General features: G+C 34.9%; 1 protein-coding gene across 8 annotated transcripts in view; it reads right to left on the reverse strand.

Annotated features, from left to right (window-relative positions):
* Positions 1 to 19970, reverse strand: part of SNTG1 (syntrophin gamma 1) — a 355828-nt gene that overhangs the window by 78519 nt on the left and 257339 nt on the right. For all 8 annotated transcript variants that reach the window (XM_087753570.1, XM_087753564.1, XM_087753555.1 and 5 more), the window contains one exon: positions 3322 to 3360. In XM_087753570.1, coding sequence (XP_087609696.1) covers positions 3322 to 3360 — 39 coding nt within the window. The remainder of the gene's footprint in view (positions 1 to 3321; positions 3361 to 19970) is intronic.

Raw genomic sequence — 19970 nt, forward strand, 5'->3', positions numbered from 1 at the left:
GTTACAAAGCTGCTAGAGGGTGTCCAGAGGAGAGCTACAAAGGTGGTGAAGGGTGTAGAGGGGAAGCCGTATGAGGAGCGGCTGAAGTCACTTGGTCTGTTCAGCCTGGAGAAGAGGAGACTGAGGGGAGACCTCACTGCAGTCTACAGCTTCCTCACAAGGGAAGGAGGAGGGGCAGGTGCTGATCTCTTCTCCCTGATGACCAATGACAGGACCCGAGGGAATGGCAGGAAGATATGCCAGGGGAGGTTTAGGTTGGACATTAGGAAAAGGTTCTTCACCCAAAGGGTAGTGGAGCACTAGAACAAGCTCACCCGGGAGGTAGTCATGGCGTCAAGCCTGACACCATTCAAGAAGCATTTTGACAATGCCCTCAGACGTATGGTGTGAATTTTGGGGTTGTCCTATGCAGGGACAGGAGCTGGACTCGATGATCCCTGTGGGTCTCTTCGACCTCAGGACATTCTGTGATTCTATGATTCTATGGTTTCATTATAGGTGCTTAGAAACTGTCAGAGTTTGTCTTATTACTGCTTTTTATTGAACAAGATGCATAGGGCATACAATAAGACATAGAGGCATTTCCATCCTAAACAGATAACATGCTTGTAGTTTGGATTAATCATTTTAGGCAAAATATATTGTAAGAAAAAATCTAGAAGTAAAATCCCAATCAGATCTGTTTCAGAGTTCAAGTTCATGACGTGCTTCCAGAAAGAAGTTAAAACTAGCTATTCAAGTTCTTAGACAAAAATGTATTTTATTAAAATAAATGTCAAGATGATAATTTAATATTCAGATAAATAATGATGTGTTAATGTAACAAGTAAAAAGGCCTGTTCCTTCCCTGCTTATCATGTTAATGTCTGCTGCATATCAGAAGACAGAAATTAACCTTACATCTGTGTAGTCTTTTCTGACTTTTCACAGAAATATCTTATTTAAGTTAAACTAGGTGATATTTCCTAGCTCCTTCTACAATAAAAAAACACAACCCTCTTTACATAATGTAAACCCAAAAGGGTGTCTGGCTTTGAAATTAATGTTGCCTAAAATTTCAAGACATCCACAGGTCAATAAACCTTTTTCTTTCCCAGTATTTATGGTCTCACTGCCCATCAAATCAGCCTCTCTCTATTCAGTTTCATCTTTTGGTTGACTTTCTTGAAATGGTCCATGGCAATTCCTTTGGAATATAGCGATTGATGCTGATGAGATTGATTCTGATGAGAGAAGAATGTACTAATTGCAGGCTGCCCTAACCGACAACGTGACCAACAAGCTATTCAGGCCAAGAAAGATATTTTGCTTTCCAGTGGAATTCTAATGAAGAGGAAAATGCCTTACTGACGACATGTGCCAAGTGTTCCAAAACAGCTGAGATCACTGAATTAATATGTTAACCTGGTGGGACATTATAGCTGTTGTTTATATTTTTGTTGTCTTTTTTTACAGTAATAAAAGCAAAGAGATAAGTTCAGAGTAAATCATAAGAGTGAAAATGGAGCTAGTTAACTATTTTTTGTTTACTAGGCATTTTGTCCTTCTTTCTTTTGAGATCGGAGCATTTCTTTGCCACTGCCAGCAACTGATGTTATAGAAACTGTTCTGAAAATGCCCAAATGCAAGTGTTATCTTCAACTGCTGAATGTGACAAACCACTTCCTTTCTGTGACTTCAGGAGGCAAGAGTGAGATAAAAGCATCTAAAAATCTGAGTAATTGTCGTGCAGACGAAGAACTGAGAATCAAGGGCAAATAAAAATGTACCTAATTTTTTATTATGTTTTATTTATTCTAACTTCATTTACACATACCCATGTAGCTATTATTATTATTATTATTATTATTATTATTATTATTATTATTATTATTATTACTGTCATTCATTTATTATGATTCGTGGACCTTCTCAAGAAGAAAGCAGCAAACAAAATAGTAATGCCCCCTCCCTTGTGAGTTACACACAGCACAATTCCATATTAATAATTCCATATTAATAAAGTTGGACCAGAGACAAGGAACTGAGAAATATGTTGACTGGTTGAAAATGTGGTGTAAGGAGGTGAAGCGCTTTTCTTCCTCAAATCTGTCCTCTTGAAGGCAAGTTTACAGCTCAGTCCTATAGATATTTCTCTCCTTCTACAAGGAAGTAATTTGTTCCCTCTGATGAAATCAGATTTCTCTGTTTCCCCTTATTACAAATTTCTTAAAAAGAAATCCCCGTTATGTAATAGTTGTGATTCACAACACATGCATACTTAATTAACTGGTTTAATTACTAAACATGTACTCTGTGATAAGTAGCCCACAACAAAATGGTCACATTTTCAACTGTTGTTGTGCTATATCACAGAACAATTAATGGTGTTACTGTAGTATGGGAACAGACTATGTTCCAAATGAATCTTTGATCACTTTACAGTGTACTGAGCTTTACCCTGAATATTTTTATTCGTGCTTTGTTTACCTAGTTTTCTAAAATATATGCTGGTCTTTTTGAGGAGGTGTGGCTATTGTCCATTCTTACTATGATCTCTACCAACTAGAACCTCAGAATTTCAGCCTTTAACTTCAAGCTGCCTGTAGGTTTTCTTCTAAAAAAAAAAAAATTGTGGAAAAAACAGATTTCTCAAGACACACAGCTCTGTCCCTTCTTCCCCTGGATCCAATCACCTGATACACAATTGTAGAGAAAAGCAGTACTTGTGCTCATGATGCATTTTGCAAGAAACCATCTCTTTCCAAGGAATCTTACTCCCTTTTTTTAAGACATTGCAGTGCCTTCCAGTAATACGAGACTGTCAGTGGATGAACTTGGAGACAGTCAGATGATTCAGTTTCTTCCAAATTCTGCTACCAGCCTGCTCCATAATCTTGTGCAAATATTATTTTTTTATGCCTTCATTTAGACAATAGAAGTCATACATTTTTAGAATTTTAGAACATTGATGGATACTGGCTAATTCTGTGAAGCATAACAATTCCATTCCCCCTTTTCTAGTAATTTGGGTAGTTACTTTTTATAGTAATATGGGTAACATGCAATCTGAAGAAAACTTATATATATATATATATATATATATATATATATACACAAAAGAGGTTAATTTGAAAAGATTAGGCATGATCTTACTTTGACAAAACACTCCAGTTCCCTTTGACTTTAGAAAAAAAATACCTATTTTGAGGCAGCAAGGTACTCTCTACAGAAAATCCACTGAGAATACTTGAGCTAGAATAATGCACAGCTACCCCACAATTAAATACAGTTGAAATGAGAATTGTAAATGAAACAACCCCAAATTTTCTTTTTTCTTACCTGCTGGTTTACGGGAAAATTCCTGTTGATCTTTTTAATCTATAAAAATGAATAAAGAAATAGATTAATACTCAGTCACTAGAAGAAAAAAAAACAAACAAAACACTCGATTTTAGAGACGTATATCAGAAAATCCCTTCCTAATTATGTATGGAAAAAAATTTAAAAAAACAAAATCTCTTGCAGTAAAGAGACTGAAATCTTTGACAAGCTCATGTGAATAATGGGACATTTCTGCGGTCACTGTGTGGTTCATTCTGCTGTTCATAATACCGGAAAGGAGAATACATGCCAAATTATGTCTGAATTCTACAACACTATGTCTTTTGGGTTTTTTTCTAATTAGAAGCTATAATATGAACTAGCGTATTTAACTATATAAGTAATTCAGAACAACTTGCTGCCATCCACCAAACTCATCAAGCTTTAAGCAAATTCTTTTCCTTAAAGAATGATGGAAAATTGGGCTGGAATAGCCTTTGCAACATCCGTTACTCTACCCTTGTACCCTAGGTGCAAAATCAGTTTTGATAATTGTTCAAGTATTTTTTTCTTAAAACATTCAACAATACCCCTAGGTAAAAAGTAAAGAGAAAACCAGTCTGAGACACCTGATTCGTGAAGGGTTTGTGTTTAGCCCTGCAGATCATTGAGTCCATCTAAATAAACATTCCCAGCTTTCTGACACAAAGCGTCCAATACAAGGAGAATAAAGTGTGGAACACACACATTCCTGCCATTAGTAGAACAAAAATGTTCTTTTTTATTTTAAGCATAAGTCCTGAAAGCTTTTGAGCCAACCCAGTAAATCTACCATGTGCATTCATGACAGATACGCAATACCTAGAATTTATTTTTTGCTCTGTTAACTTTTCACAATTGTTTTCGTAGCTATGGGTAAATAAGTAAAACACATCTTTAAATTAAAGACATTGACAACTAGGAATCAGTTGTATAGCCCTGAAATCCCTGAAACCACAGTGTAACATTTATACTGCTTCAACCAGAGGTATATCTTTTTAGAAGAAAAGAAGAATCACCATTGAATTTCCTCTAGTGTTTACAATATCATCTTTAAACAATTATATGAAAAGATGTGAGTGGCACTGTGTTTTGCAGACTTTAAAAACAGACTGTTTGCTGCAGTGGTAACCTCTGCATTCTTCATGCAAATACCAAGCAAGTCTGTAAGTCTGTCACTGACATCCCACAGTTTTGCTATCAAAGGATAATTCTTACTGTCAAGAACATGCTGGCAAGCAATTTCAGTTGGTTTTCAAATGTATTCTGAATCAAGTGTCAGAAGAACATTTCTACCCTCCCTTCTTGCACGTACATCAGCTACAGTTTCCTCCTTTCTTCAATGTAAGGTAAGGGGAAGGATTAGAGGAGCTAGGACATTTGGTGGACAAAGGATTAACATAAAATGAATCCACACTTTATAAGATACCAACTATCTTACACGATTTCTTAAAAGAAAAGGTGATGAAAAACACAGGTTATTGACAGAAAAACAGATTTCAAGACTTTTGGGATTTATTCCTAAATCTGACATGAAATACTCCAGCATGATAAAACCCTGTTTGTGCTAGTAGGTGCTATTAAAATCCTTGTCAAAACTGTGTATTTCCGTCTAGTTTAAGAAAAGACTACAGTCAATACTGTAATTTAAGTTATGAAAGAACATTGTCAAGAAAAAGAGGTTTTACTATTCTAAAAAAAACACTGAAAATATCTCTTTAGGGACAAGTTAGTTACATATTAAATAGTTTGATAGTATTTTTGTTTACTTCATATAGAGAGATTAAATTTTTTAACAGAAAAAAAGTACATTAGGAGCCTTGTGTACTTTTAAATGTTCCTGGAAAATGTAAATGCACGACCCAAACATCATTTTCTCATTCACAAATTTCCAGCTCATTTTTTAAAGTATGATCTAAGCACCTACATTGCATAGTTGTTTTAACTGTTGTTACTTTGAGCCAATGTTGCTTTTCCCAGCATGTTACAAATACACTGAGTAAAATTTAATCTACAGATGATCCAGATCCACCAGTCCTTAAGAATCAAAATCTAAATGTAAATATTTTTCACAAACAAAAAGAGAAAAAAATATCTTCTGTTACTTGATAGATTATCTAAAAGAGAAATGTTCCTTCAGTCTTCCATAACATTACTGAACTCTTTGTAATACTATTATTTATTAAGCACAATCACAGCACACAACTCTATGTAACTGATGCAAGTGAATAATATTTGTTTTCATCAGAGGACACCAGTACGATACACTGAAAACATATATGCACATAACATTTTTAAATAAAACACCCTGGCAGATACTACACTAAGAAAGAAAGGCAGGCACTCTGAGAACATTCTTTAGAAAGATGTGTTTATGCAGAGCAATAAAAAATCAGGAGTGGCACAAAAGGAGACAAAAGAAGAAGCTGGAAAGACAAAGGCAAATGTAACTATACTTTTGCTATTGTCAGACACAGGACTAGATGGATATTTGTTCTGGTTCAATACTACCACTTAAAGCTCTCATGGATCATCTTAATCCATCTGGAAACTAAAAGTTTTCCTTTGAATCCTACATATAAGTAGAGGAAGGAAGGCCTGAGAGAGATAGTCTTCAGGTCTCATCTGGAAAGCAGTCCTATAATTCTACAAGCTTCCTTTAAAATTCTTATACTGACTGTCCTTGTATTAGCCAGTTGTACAAAGTATACAGAGAGCTTGCATGTTTTGGTGATCTCCCATACATACAGATAAATTCAATAAATACTTTCAAAGACAACAAAGGGTGGCTAGTAAGACTCAGGAATGCTTCCCCAAAAAACAAATCAGTTGAACACAAATCATTCCTAACAGAGGTCTTGAACTGACGTATGGAAAGAAAAGATTTGTATATTCAGAGTTATTATCAATTTATTGCATGTAAGAGCACTACCGAAGGACAAATGGCCATCTGAACTATGATTGCAAACCTGCATACCACCAAACTTTTCATTTGTTTTCTCACTCAAAAGGATTCAGTGATGCATTGAACACTACCAGCACAGAAGGAATGGATGGATATTACAAAGAAATACCAGATTTGTCCCTATTACATGAAAGTATAGTGGGAGCCCTAAGGACAAAAGAACAAAACCTAGTCTTCACACATCTGTGATGTTCCAATAATAGGACTGCAATTAATTTTATTTAAATTAAAAAAAAAAAAAAGGTTCACTTAGATGAATGACTTCATTTAATCCTGCAATATTTAACCCCTATTCTTAAGTTTGGACATTACCTTAATGATAATATTGCTATTGTGTTTTTTTAAAGAGGACACTTGTGTTACAAACAACACAGTGTCACAACAGTGAATTTCCATAATTAAAATACCAGCAGCAACATGCATATTATTAAAGAGACAATGGTAACACCTGAAAGCCAGTGCCTGAAAAAGCTACTATGGTCCCATCTGAAAGTGAGAAACTACTGAAGATTTACTAGAAAGACTGTGAACAATAAGAATTGAAAAAATATGAAAAAAAAAAAATTACCCAGAAGAAGATACAAGAAGCATTGCTTCAGATAATGAAATGTAACTGGATAATTGTGGTTTATATCAAAATAGTGGTTGCTCATTGGAGTATGATTACTGCAGTATCAATCACACTAAGAGTAAAAAAGCTGGTGTAAGTAATCAGTGAAACATCTACTCACAAAATAGTGAAATATATTCCTCCTGCGTACTTCTTTCATTTGCAATTTAAAACAATTTTACTATCCACCAAAGAAAAACAGTTTGCAATGGAAATCCATCTGAATACTTCATAGGTATTCAAATCCATTTTACTTCTTGTTAAGAAAACATACATAGATTCCCGAGTAAAGATGTAGTGATCCTAGCAACTATCAATTCAGTCTTCCTTTGAAGATATCAAGAACTTCCATCTGAAATATAACTATTCCAGATTGCCCTAGCTAATCTTTTTTAAATTATGAATTCTAAGTCACTTGTATTCAAAATACTTTAAATATAAACCTTATATATCTTTAATAGCTGGAAATACTAGAGTCTAGAAGCTATCAGAGGCCTCTAGAATACATATTTGATTATTTTTCTCTGAATTCTCAACATTCAAGGAAAGTTTTGTTGAAATTCCACCCTGGTTTTCAATAACTTTTTACTTAGCTGTTTCTATATCCTTCCTCCATACAATACTGATTAGGACTTATGTTAAAAATTAAATAAAAGAAATGCTAACTTTCAAAACTTTCACTGCTGAAAGAAAGATACAACAGGGAAAGAAGTTTAATAGTTGGAAGATAATGCTTGGCACTAGAAATCTACAATTCGTTTCCACAGACTATCATTGACTTATTATGGGATCCTAAACTTACAAACTTCATTACATGAGTTAGTTTAAAATAGCATGCTTGAGCTATTATACTTAGGTTTAGTTTGACTGAGAATACAGCAAAATAACATTTAAAGTTCAGAATATGGTAGGAATAGCAGATCATGATGATTGGTTTAGTAGATGACAAAATGCAAAACAAGCAGTTACATCCTCAATGCATTACTAGATCAGAACACCAACACCCCTGAGCTTCAAGATATCTGTACCTGTCAAAAAAACGAGGTTAAGGCAAAGAAAAGAACTAGATTTTGAAGTAAGAGCACAGTGAAGAAAACCCTGGATCACGCTCCTTCACAAAATCACGGCAGTAATACACATCTGTCTGTACAAACACCCATGAGAAATGCTTGAATATACAAACTGCTGAAGAGGAAAATAATCTTATTAAACAAGTGTGCTAGATATGATTAAGAAATGTCATTGATCTAGTCAGAATTTTTTTTGGAGATGGAATAATTTTTTTCAAAGCATATATATATATATAGTTTACAAGGATAAATGTAGTATTCAAGACTGACATTTATTTAATGCATTATATCTGTGCTTGTTATAAAACCTGGATGATGACAAGACAATATGCATATAGAAAAAAACAATGCTGGGTGTTTTTGTCATTTGGAAAGTATTTATGTTATAATTTTGGTAATTCATAGCCACTAATAAGGGTATTAAAGTCATGAAGGAAAAATCAAATCTAAAAATGAATATGTACTGTATGTAGCTAGTGTTAGAGTAACACCGCACTTGAGGTGATGAGATTGGTATTTAATAAGGACGGGTTTCAATGGAAATAATTATCTAAATGCAAATGATCAATCAGATGGTTGATTATCTGGTTTACATGGTTGATTAACAGGTCTGCAGCTCTTAGCCCCTCTGTCCACCAGTTATCACTGCAGAATAAGCAACCCCATGTAATTCTTCCAGCAGAAACCAGATTATTAAATTGTTAAAAATTGATCTATACGTCTCTTCTGGTTTAAAACATCAGATTCTGTACTTTCTGATTTCTCAAGGAAAGTAAATAATGTAGATAACTCCAATTTCAATTTTACTTTTCACTTACAATTTCATTACAACATAACATTTAGACAATATAATATCTAGTATATAGTAATTACTTTCAGAAGTATTCAGAATTTCAGTATTTCAGAATGCCAAAGAAATGGGGACTTTAGTCTAATGGTAGCCATAGATTGCCTTATCCTAGTATTTCCGAATGCAGTTGCAAGCACTGATATATGTTCATTCTATGATAATACAAAAGAATAGAAACATATGGCTGAAAAGCAACTCAATACATCAAAGCTGTCTGTCCAACCCATTTGTACAGTCCTGCCACCATGGCACTCTCAGTGCCTCATGAGCCAATCCATTAGCAAGTACAGCTCTACATAGCATTGGAAGTTTTTCTTATGTCAAAACAGACTCCTTCTGGTTGCAGTTTAAGCCCATTACTTCTCATGTAATCCATCACAGAAACAAAGAAGAAACTGCCTGCTCTCTGTGTAGCTTTTCTCAAGTTGAAACATTATTCTTTCCTTCAGGCTAAGCAGTTCCATTTCATCCTGTATTTCCTTGCAAGTTCATGCTATTGTCAAAGAAGCTAAAGCCCTCTTTGGTGACACTGCTTTGCACACAAGCATTGTAGGACACATTTTTCCTGCATGACCAGGACGACTGACTAGCACATTACAACAGTTCTGACCCCCTCAGCCTTCCTCCAAGAGTCTCAGAGTCACTTTTGGTCTGCTTAGAGTCACACTGAAATTGGTCATGCTAGATGGCTTTGGCAACATCCCTCAGATTTAAGCTCCTGGGAGACAGAAGGCTTCCCACAATGTTAGGTCCAGTCACTAGACCGAATTTTTCATCACACACAGCAGTGAGTCACTCATGACCTATACATCTCTTCCTCATTTGAAGGGTGATCATTAATCTCACAGCTTTTCCAGCCTGCTAGGTTTTAATTTTATTTTTTCTCCACTCTGTCATTAGGCTTGAAACTTCAGTTACTGAGGGCAGCATTATAATGCATCGCTGCCTGAGAAGGAACCATTTCCCTATGAAGACCTACAAGTAGAAACCTCTTGTTAGCCAAGTTTTCCTCATTCACAGTAGGTACTATTGTGGATCTTCCTGGCTTGTTGCCAGTCATCTTATCCACACCCTCCGCTTCCAGATTTCACTCAGTTTGACAGCTTTCTCATGCAATTTCTCTACCTACTTCTTAAGAGCTTTCTCTAGCCGGTATGCTCCAATTGACGCATCCTCCTCCCTCCTCAGCCTTCTTTGGGAAGGGAACTGCAAACCATAACTCCTACAAATTCAGTTTAAGATTTGGATCAAGACATCTATAGTTTTGGTTCCCTTGTAAAGTTTCCACTCGTACCATTAGCAGGTCCTGGAAGAAAAACACCTCGTAACAGAATTTATATTCTCATCATCAGTTTGGTCTGTATATGATATACTTGTTGAAGCTCACTACTTTCCTTGTTTTCCTTCACCCTAAAAATCCTATTCACAGCTTTTGAGTTGCTTCTTTACCCAGTCACATAGCTCCTCCCTTTTTAGGTCCCTCTTGCCAATCTGGTCTTTTCTCTCTGACTTGGCTGAAACATAATGAGAGGCAGTTTGTTGAAGACTGCAGCTAAACCTGTTTTGTTCCTACAGTCTTAGTCTATCAGCAGGCCTCTGACCTTGCCCATTAAGAGCTCACAGTTTGCCGAGGTTTGCATTACTTCAGGACCCCTCACTTTGGTAGAGATAACAACATTTGGAGTTCACACTCTGGCATTTAATAAGACAAAGGGGGTAGTAAAATGGCAGAAGAAATGGAGAATTTTACACAATTATATATAACACATGAGACAATTAGCCCTCTTGACAGAAGCTGATGCCCCGTAGAAATGTAGCTAATGGTTTTTAAAATATATTTTAGAAATATACTATAGCATACCAGTCTAAATGAATTCCTGCTGGCAAAGTTCAATAAATTGGCCACTTGCCAGTGGCATAGACAAATACCTTTACCTGAGGCAATGAAGCTAAAAAAGCTTTCTGTAGCCTGTACAGGTATTATATCTTCCTTCACACCACCACCAACCCAAGTTTGTTTACTTTAGTTTGAGTGGATTAAAAATAAAATTATAGGAACACCTAGTCTTCATTGTCTTGTGTCATATTTCACTTTTTCCGTCTAAAAGAATTACACACTTTTATTCTCTTGGAGCTCTCAGAAAGAATAGCAATATTTATGAGGCAATTTGGCTGACAGCACCAGATAACAAACTGCTTGTGAGTAAGCTAAAAAAATCACCTGGTATTACATTACTTGAATAATTTGGTTGAAATAATATGAAATAGCTGTTGAGACAGTAGGTTCACATGATAATGAACTAGGTATTAACACAATTGCTAAATTTGATAAAAAAAAAATCTTTTCATGTGTCACTGAGGTAGGTATAAAAATCTTAGTTTTTCAGTATTTGTTTCTGCTGAAAGCTGTATATGTATGTATGTATTCATCTGTATAACTAATCATTTTAAATTTCACTTGAAACACTACAAAATTACTTTGTAGTACTTTTATATTTAAAGGCCATGTCCTCATATTTTGTAAAACACTTCTGGTCCCTCCTCCTTATACACGATGAGGCTCACTATACTCTGCATTCAGATTAATCACAAACTCACTCTAGCGCTGTATTCTGTTATACTCTGAGTTGGTTTTCAATGAAAAACTCTTTTGCAATAAAGCTTCTGCATTGTCTTAAGAAGGAAAGACTGGACTCTCCTTAGCCTCTTAACAAGCTGCTGAGCCATTATCTTGAAAAGTCTTGAAATTTGTTCCCTTCTAAAGAATGCAGTTCCTTCTACTTATCTCCAATTTCACCTCATAACTAAGAATTCATTATAAAATACTAAGCAAAAGTACGCATAAATATCGGTTTTCTCAAGTACCTTCTGGTATTTCTGAAAAGGAATGCTCAAATACTGAGCAATATGGTCATATACAAGTGTAAGGAGCTGTGCATCTGTGGGACCATGACTGAAAGGCAGACCAAGGGGTAGAATATGTCAAAGTACCAAAAAGGGTAGGGTACAATTTTTTGCAGAAACGAATTAATTTTCAAGCTCAGGTTTTTGTTGGGTTTTTTTTAAGAAGTGTGTTAAATACTGAATTACATTTGAGGACTGTTTCAATTTTGACAACAATAATGTTAAATTGACATAGTAGTAATAGATGGTATATTTTTCTTGTCTTGGATATGACCTTGTAATCCTTAAACAGGATGAGTTTTGAATAATTAAGAATCAACAGGATTTTCCCCAGCCTCTCATGAATTACCAATTTCTTCACATTAAGAATGACTAAGACAAGCACTGAGGATACTACAAGTAAAGTTAAAGATGACTTTTGCTTTAATATGTGTTTCAGACTTACCTATGAGAAAATGATGAACTTTATATTATTTTTATTTCACTCCATTATAATGGGCTACATATCATCTTTGAAAATCATTTTTCAACAGAGAACAAAAAAAAAATTAAAACAAATTTCTAATCCATTTAAAAATGACATATTTCTGCATGAGTGAGAGTTGCCACATGGTATATAAAGTTCAAGAAACATTTTTAAGATCTTTCACTGAAAGCGCATCTGTGTCAATAGATTTCAGAACAGCAACTCACTATCTAATTTCATTTCAGCAGTAAAAGAGATTGTTCAGTCAAAAGTATAGATTTTTGCTATATCAATAGTTCTGGTAGTTCAAAGGAAAACATGATGTCATAAGTTAATAAATGCAAATAATAGCATTTCATCTCTTCAAGATATCAACATGTTTCAACTTCTCTAAGTTTCAACAACAAAAAACAATATCAAAGGAAGAATCATCCTTATGACACTTAAATTATCAGAATAAACTAAACCAATTATTAATTTTTCCACAATGCCTTCTCTCATTACTCTAGTGAAGTTTTAGTTATCAATCATGGACATTACCTTTCCTGAAAGAAAAAGGCATGGCACACATATGCTCAGAAAATTACTACAGCACTGTAGTTAAAAGAAAAATCGTGAAACAAATTATTCACCAAGGCTATAATGAACCATGAAGACAGTGGCATGAGTAGAAGAACACAAAAGCTATAATTTACAAGTGAAATGCGTATGTCAAGCTGCAACAAAAACAGGTGATGTATAATGAGTAAAATTGTGTGTGGTTACACTGTTATATACTGTCACAATGTGGGACTTAGCTGTATAAACTTGTCATTATTATAATAACTTTTAAAATAGTAATATATATCAGAATGATGTGTTATTTGGAGAATTTAGAACTGAACAAAGCAATTAAATATCTGAATAATATCATGCCTATTCATAAAGCATAGGCTGCTGTGAGAGCATAAGCTCAAAGCTCAAGACGAAAAAAATCCCAAAGATGAATGAAGGCAGCAATTCCTAAATCAAATATAGAATTACTCTTTCACTATGAGTACTAACTGTTCTTAGCAGTAATTAGGTGGTTATTAACACATACAATACAATTTGCAAAAAATTTACTTTGGAGCTGGTCATGACTGAAAAAAATCATAATGAAATGAAGTCATAGCTACATAAAGACAGTTTTTTACCTTGCAACCATATTCATTGGGTGTTCTAAGTCACACAAAATTTATCATTTCTACTTTACTATTATTTATTTCATCTGGAAAATATCTGTACTCAGCAAACAGATTTAGAACAGAAGTTCAATCTTTTGTAGCTTATGAGTAATGCAATTAGGACACAGTTGGAATTACAGAGAATGTGTATATTTAAAATTCTTCTCGTTAATGTATAACTAGTCCCCTGTCTGGTTTCTAATGTGTTCCGACATTATTCAAGACTGTTTCACACTTATAAATGGTGACAATTATCTGTTTACAACTGACCTTTTGAGTAAATTCTTATCCAAAAGAGCATTCAGTACCTTGACTTTGTTGTCATTGTCTACCAATAATTTTCTTTTCAACATGCAGTGAACCAACCCTTTCCTTGGCCTCTGGACCTTATCACTGGTATATGTTAAAACTATTTATTTTCACCATTACTGCTTCCCAGCTGAGGAAATCTCATCTAGTCCTACCACCTTTCTGGTTCTGCATACTCATATGATACTTCCCGAGCCCACTCTTAGTAACAAATTCTACTTTGCTATTTCTTTTCTCTGTTTTAGGTTAATGAAGAGTTCATAATTGAGCCATGTCCCTTCTTGCACTTTCTTTTCTTTCCAGTGGACTAGTAGAGTATGCATCTTACAGAAAATATGGTTATCTATTGATTTTTGATTATACAAGTATTCATATATGAAAATGAAAAAAAAGTTCTTTAGTACTGGTAACACTATTGGTAGACTCCCGTGTGATCTACATAAAATACAACTGAGATAAAAGTAGTAAGCAGAACAACAAAGACAAACAATATAATGAATGGCTAAGAAGCTGATGACGGACTGATAAAAAGAGTGGCGGTGTTGAAATTAATCCCATTATTAGAATTAACTTTTTTTGTCTTCTAATGCTTGGGATAGAAGACACGAACATGCAAAAATATAAGATTTTTTTTAAGCTGAAAGGTTAATGTTTCTGGAGCTAAAGGTTTCTTGTCTATTCAAATCCAAAACAAAAAAAACCATGTCTCAGAGTTGTAGTTCTGATCACATAAAACCAACATGGCCAGTGGAGCTACACAGACCAGTACTGCAGCAAGTCAATTTTTTTATTATTTGCTGATGACCTGGTCAAGATGCAAACTGCCTTCTAAGTCACGCCACTGTAAAGAATGAATGGTATTATAACCAGGAGCAAGTGGGAAGTTTCTGTGAGTCTGTCTTTAGGGTGTAAAAAAAATGTGAGCATAAAATGCATAAGCTGTGATTTGTTCTACAAACTTACAGTGGTAATGGGAAGTGGGTTCAGAAGACTAAATAGAGGTCAGACAGCTGTAATTGCTTTAAGCTAGGTTTGGCCTGCAACCTATCCAGCTATGTAAGTGGCAACTTAATTTACTGGTAAAACCATCTGCAAGCCTCAGAGAGTTCTAGTTGCTATCCAAACCTAGGGAGTATTCTTTTTTTTTATTGAAATCGCATACTGTGTTTTCCTGACTTCTGCTCATTACATTTTGAGATGAAAATGCTATTTATGGTTACTGTTTGGTAAATGAATGTGCTAATCTCCATATTGCTGCAGCAAGAGTAGCTAGCTTAATTAAGGTGCAGACGTACTTTGCTAAATAGTCAGGAGAGGTATACTGGCTATCTTGTTAGGCAAATAACTTTAAAAATAATCTGTTTAAAACAGCTTGTCAAGAGTTTTTTCGAATTTTTTTTTCTATTTAAAATTTATAGATTATGTTTATACAGCAATATCAAGATCCATTTATATTAATCTGGTGCAAAAGGAAACAATTCTGTTGTTAAACATGCATACAGACTATAATTTATGAATTATTTAAAGAGGAACTGAAAAAGAATGTTTAGCTCCACAACTCCATAGGGGTTGTGTACAGCCTAAGGACATATTTCTTCTTGTGAAACACCCTATTTATGATGTAAAAAAAAAAAAACCTTTAAAATTAATATTGCTACTGTTACAAAATGAGCCAAACATTTAAATAGGATGCACACACTACTAAAATATAAGTTTAGGAGTAGCCTGTGTTTTTCTGCCTGGCAAAGAACAAAACAAGTGGTAAAAATAATATATTCATGTCCTCTAGCAAGTGCATCATATAAAAGTTTGTAGAGTTGAACGACACGGCTCACTGCTGAAAACCCAAACATATATGTAGTCATCATTCACTCATATAATATTTAATAATTGTAAAGCTAATGTCCTTCAAGATTTGCTGCTTATTTGCATTTGCATTTCTATGATTCCTCTTACAATAATAAACTTCAAGAGTTTGTTTGCAGACATCTGGAGTATCTCAGGAAAACTCATGAGGAGAAAAATCTTTGCAACACCTCAGAATAGTTCATGGAAGTAACTAATAACACTAGTATAGCAAAAAGGGAATCTGAAACAGTAAAACAGGTGTCTGAATGTCAGTTCCTTTTGTCTCTTTGGCAGCACCTTTCTTCATGAATGGTTTTAATTGAAATGATATTCACTATTCAGTGGACATTTTCCAATAAAATACAAAATTTTCCAAAAAAATAAGTAGCACATATGAGAAAAGGAATATTTTCTTCTTTCTGAATAGAATAGTAAAGCAATACAATGGGCACTAATAGGAGTTTTTCTAAATCTACACAGCACCTATGGGTTGGTATTCCAATGAAGAAATATTAATCAAATATATATCTAGAAATGTCCAGTAAAACTTGTATTTTCCCCATACAGTAATAAGGCTATTTTCCCCAGGTACCTCCGTGGGAAGGGAAAGTAGCATCCACAATGAATGAGAAGGCACACAGGAAAAGGAAAACAACAAATATTTTCATTTACATCCTTTACTCAGAAATGACCAAGTCCATTGCTCACAAAGAAAAAAAATGTTTTGCATCAACATGGCTTCCCCAAAGCAATGTGGGCTAGTTTTGCAGTAATAATTACGCCACAAATTAAGAAGCCTCAGCCCTCCAAAATGGTGGAGCATCTCAAGGAGCCATCATTAATGGATTTTAATTTGGTCTCAAAATCTGAGAGACATTCTTGTTATTTTTTAAAACTTTTGTGGATTGCAATGGAAGATCCAAGAAGACAGAAGGGAAAAGAGTAAAGAAGGCTTATCTGACTACAACATTCACAAATACAGAAAATCCCCAGTTGCTCAGTTGAAGACAGCTATATGAGGCCTGTTTTTGCTGATCTTTCTTTCATGGCAAACTTGGCTGCAAAAGTTTGTGCTGACTTCTCTCTTCCTGCTGGTATATCCACCCTATGTACCCAGCCTTTTAGTTGTGCTAAAAGAACTGTTTGGGGGATTGCACTGTTAATAAGCTTAGTGAACTGAGTTGGGTTAAAAAATCTGTAAAAATAAAAGCTGCACTGTAGTATAGGGAGTGAAGTGTCTGTGTCCAATTTGGTCATGGTAGGTAATACCAGAGTACCCACCCATGATATGGGACATACAGTACTCAGGCTGAAGGAGATAGGAACATATCTGCTGCACTTAAGCAATACTCCCACTGGATGAATCCTACTGGGTAGGCTGGATAAGATCCCTGCCTCCTGCTAAATGGCATTGGCATGAATTTTACATGTGGCTCAATGGATGGCAAATAGAACAGCCCTGAAAAGGGAAGCAAAGCCTCAGCCCTGCTCTGTCTTCAGACATCCTTTGGCCAGGGGTGAGGCAGATGGCACAAGGCCTGCAGGCTGAGTAGCATGGAGAGCTCCTCTCTCTCACGTCAGGGTGACTCTTCCAACCTGTAGGCTATTATGCTAAAGTACCCTCTTGCCACTTCCTATTATAAGTGGGAGAGGTAGGTACTTAATTCAAGGAGATTGAATTACCCTCTGGAGATGTCTGCATTCTTTATATAGTTAATGGGACAGAAGTAAGTGCCTAAGTTAGGATGACTGGTTCACTTTCTTCAAGTCTTAAAGACATTTTCTTTTATCCATTGACTACGTAGGGAGTTTGGGTGGAGAGGATCTTGCCTTCTCAGGGACAAACACCTAACATTTCTGTGAGATTACTTAATTTAGCTAAATTAGATTGAATTCCTATGTTTTTACAAAAAAGTAGTTACAAAAAAGAAGTCTAGCTCCTTGGCAATCAGATACCAGAGAAGAAGAACTGCTAAACCCCCTTTGACAATGTTAAATTGGCTGAATTATGTGAGAAGCTGCAGCACGTTGACACACCATAGGAAGTTTTTAATCCTTGTTATTACTTTACAAAATTACCTTAGGAAATAAACACAATGAAAACAATATTTTCTGCTAGGCAGTTAACAGATTCTTCCCTGGAGAAAACTGCTGTAAGTTTGTGTGATCATTCACCAACAGACATAAACATTTTTGGAATCTGCACATATACTATTTTACTCTGCTTTTTTATTAAGACTCCTTGGCTGTACAAACAGGAAATCTATGAAACATGCAAGCAAATCACCTCTACATAGACTAGTTGCACATATTCAAATCTACCTCTGAACAATTTGATCTAAAGAAAAAATCACTTTATCCTGTTGTTTAAATGGTCAGTGTATTATTGACACAATGGGCTACAAAAATACTTTTTACTGATCTTCTATGTGGTTTCAATGCATCACACTGGAAGAGGAGTAGAATATCTATCAGTAATTTGAAATGAAAATAAGGTTTGTCTTATGACATTTGAAAAGTAGCTTCATGAATAAAACTGGAATTTATCATGTTAAAGAGCTAAATTGTGTATCTGCATTGACCTTACATCATCTTTCTGCTAATATAGCTAAAAGTAAGTGTAAGGATTAACATGCATCAAGTTCTTCCTCGGTTGCATTTTATATTTTATTTTACGATACTGAACAATTAAGTAGTCACAGGTGAGATGAACAGGCATTCTTTAACTACCTGGTTGCCTCCTTTCCAGTAGTGTTTTATGATTTCCTCATTCTCCATATCCAAAAATTAGTGACTACCTTTCCTATCACAGGAGATCTCATATCAAAATAGAATTCGGGAGCCCAGTATGTACACTGTAGTCATAAAGTGCTCTCTTGACAGAATAAAGAATTGATTACCTGCATCAAATATAAAAATGTATAGTCATTTTAATATCAGACAAACATATGTGATTAATACCTTCTGAGACATTATTCCATATAGCAAAGGATTGCAGATTTGATTTCAGAAAGAACGGAAGCAACATAAAAATTGTTTTATACATTTTTATAGATTTAATATACTTTTCCTTCTTAATATTTAACACCTATTAAATCTTTTCTGTGTCCATATTTGTATATATATGTATATATATACACACACATGTAGCATTAAAGCAGTTTACTTCTTATTTTCCCTTAGTCTTCATGATAGGGTTTAATTCTATGATCTCATACTGTTCTTTCCCCAGGGTGAAATAACTCTGATGAAATTCATGATTCTATGAAGAACCCTGCATCTTTGGGACCTCTGTTTCATTTATTAGCAAAGTTACTTGTATTGAAGAATCAGGACAAATCCAGAAAAGCAAAAAGCCCCTCATGTTTAAGTGAGCTATATTCCCCAACAAATCTACTTTTATCCACTCTTTGCCAGCAAGTTCCTAAATTAATTCAAGAAAACTATTTACGCTAAATATTTTCATTTATGAGCAATAACCTTTATAGGATTCCTAACCTGAAGCACTATCTGAAAGGATAAAAAAACAGGCAACTGCAAAGAAGTCAATGGAACCTGTGCTTTATGTTACTTTCTAAGTAAGTTACGGTTATTTCAGACCAAAGTTATCTCAAGTGATTCCATAAATGCAGTAAAGAAAATTTTCCTTCATTTCACTGTGCTACAGTTCCTGATTGGTACAATTAGCAAAATACCTTTTTCAGGCTGTAAAATTGTACAAAGAAATTTTGAAACGATTAAAAAAAAAGAAAAAAAAGCAGAAACCTCTCATATGCTCATTATAAACAGTGCAAAAAGGTAAAAATCCCCAAAGGAAATGAATAATTCTTCAGTGCAGCAACTCATAGAGTACCATGCATTGGGAAATGAGAATAAAACAAGGTGCTTTCATTCTCAATTTTTCAAGCTTGACTTCATGACCTCAATGATAGTCTTTGAAATAAGCTTTGTATGTAATTACCTCATATTATGAAATAAACAAACTGGTGAAAAAAAAAAAACAAACAACCCTGCAATCATGTTGATGTCCACACAGGCGATCAGCACAGCTGTAATTTCAGACTTTTCAGACTTTCTCCACAGATGCCTGCAACTTAACTACCCAGGTATTTTTAGGAGATAAGAAACCTGTCACAGAGTTTCATAACACCTTTTGTTAGCAGAGAAATGGCAAGTCTAAAGTATTTGGAGCTCATTTCCTCTGCAGCACATTCTGCCTAATGGTTATTTGTTGTTTTGACTATTTCCCCATCAACTGGGCTTGTTTGCCCCAACCTCTTAAAACTGTCCTGGAATTACTGAAACTCCTGTCTTCTCCCCCACCCCTATGCCTCTTCTTCTGAGTCCGTTCTCTTCCTCAGGAGAATATAAGCTGTGCATTACCTGAATCTACTGGATGTC

This window comes from Nipponia nippon, unplaced genomic scaffold, assembly GCF_047370975.1.
Source record: "Nipponia nippon isolate SJK-2023a ecotype South Korea unplaced genomic scaffold, ASM4737097v1 scaffold_1, whole genome shotgun sequence".
Classification (NCBI taxonomy): Eukaryota; Metazoa; Chordata; class Aves; order Pelecaniformes; family Threskiornithidae; genus Nipponia; species Nipponia nippon.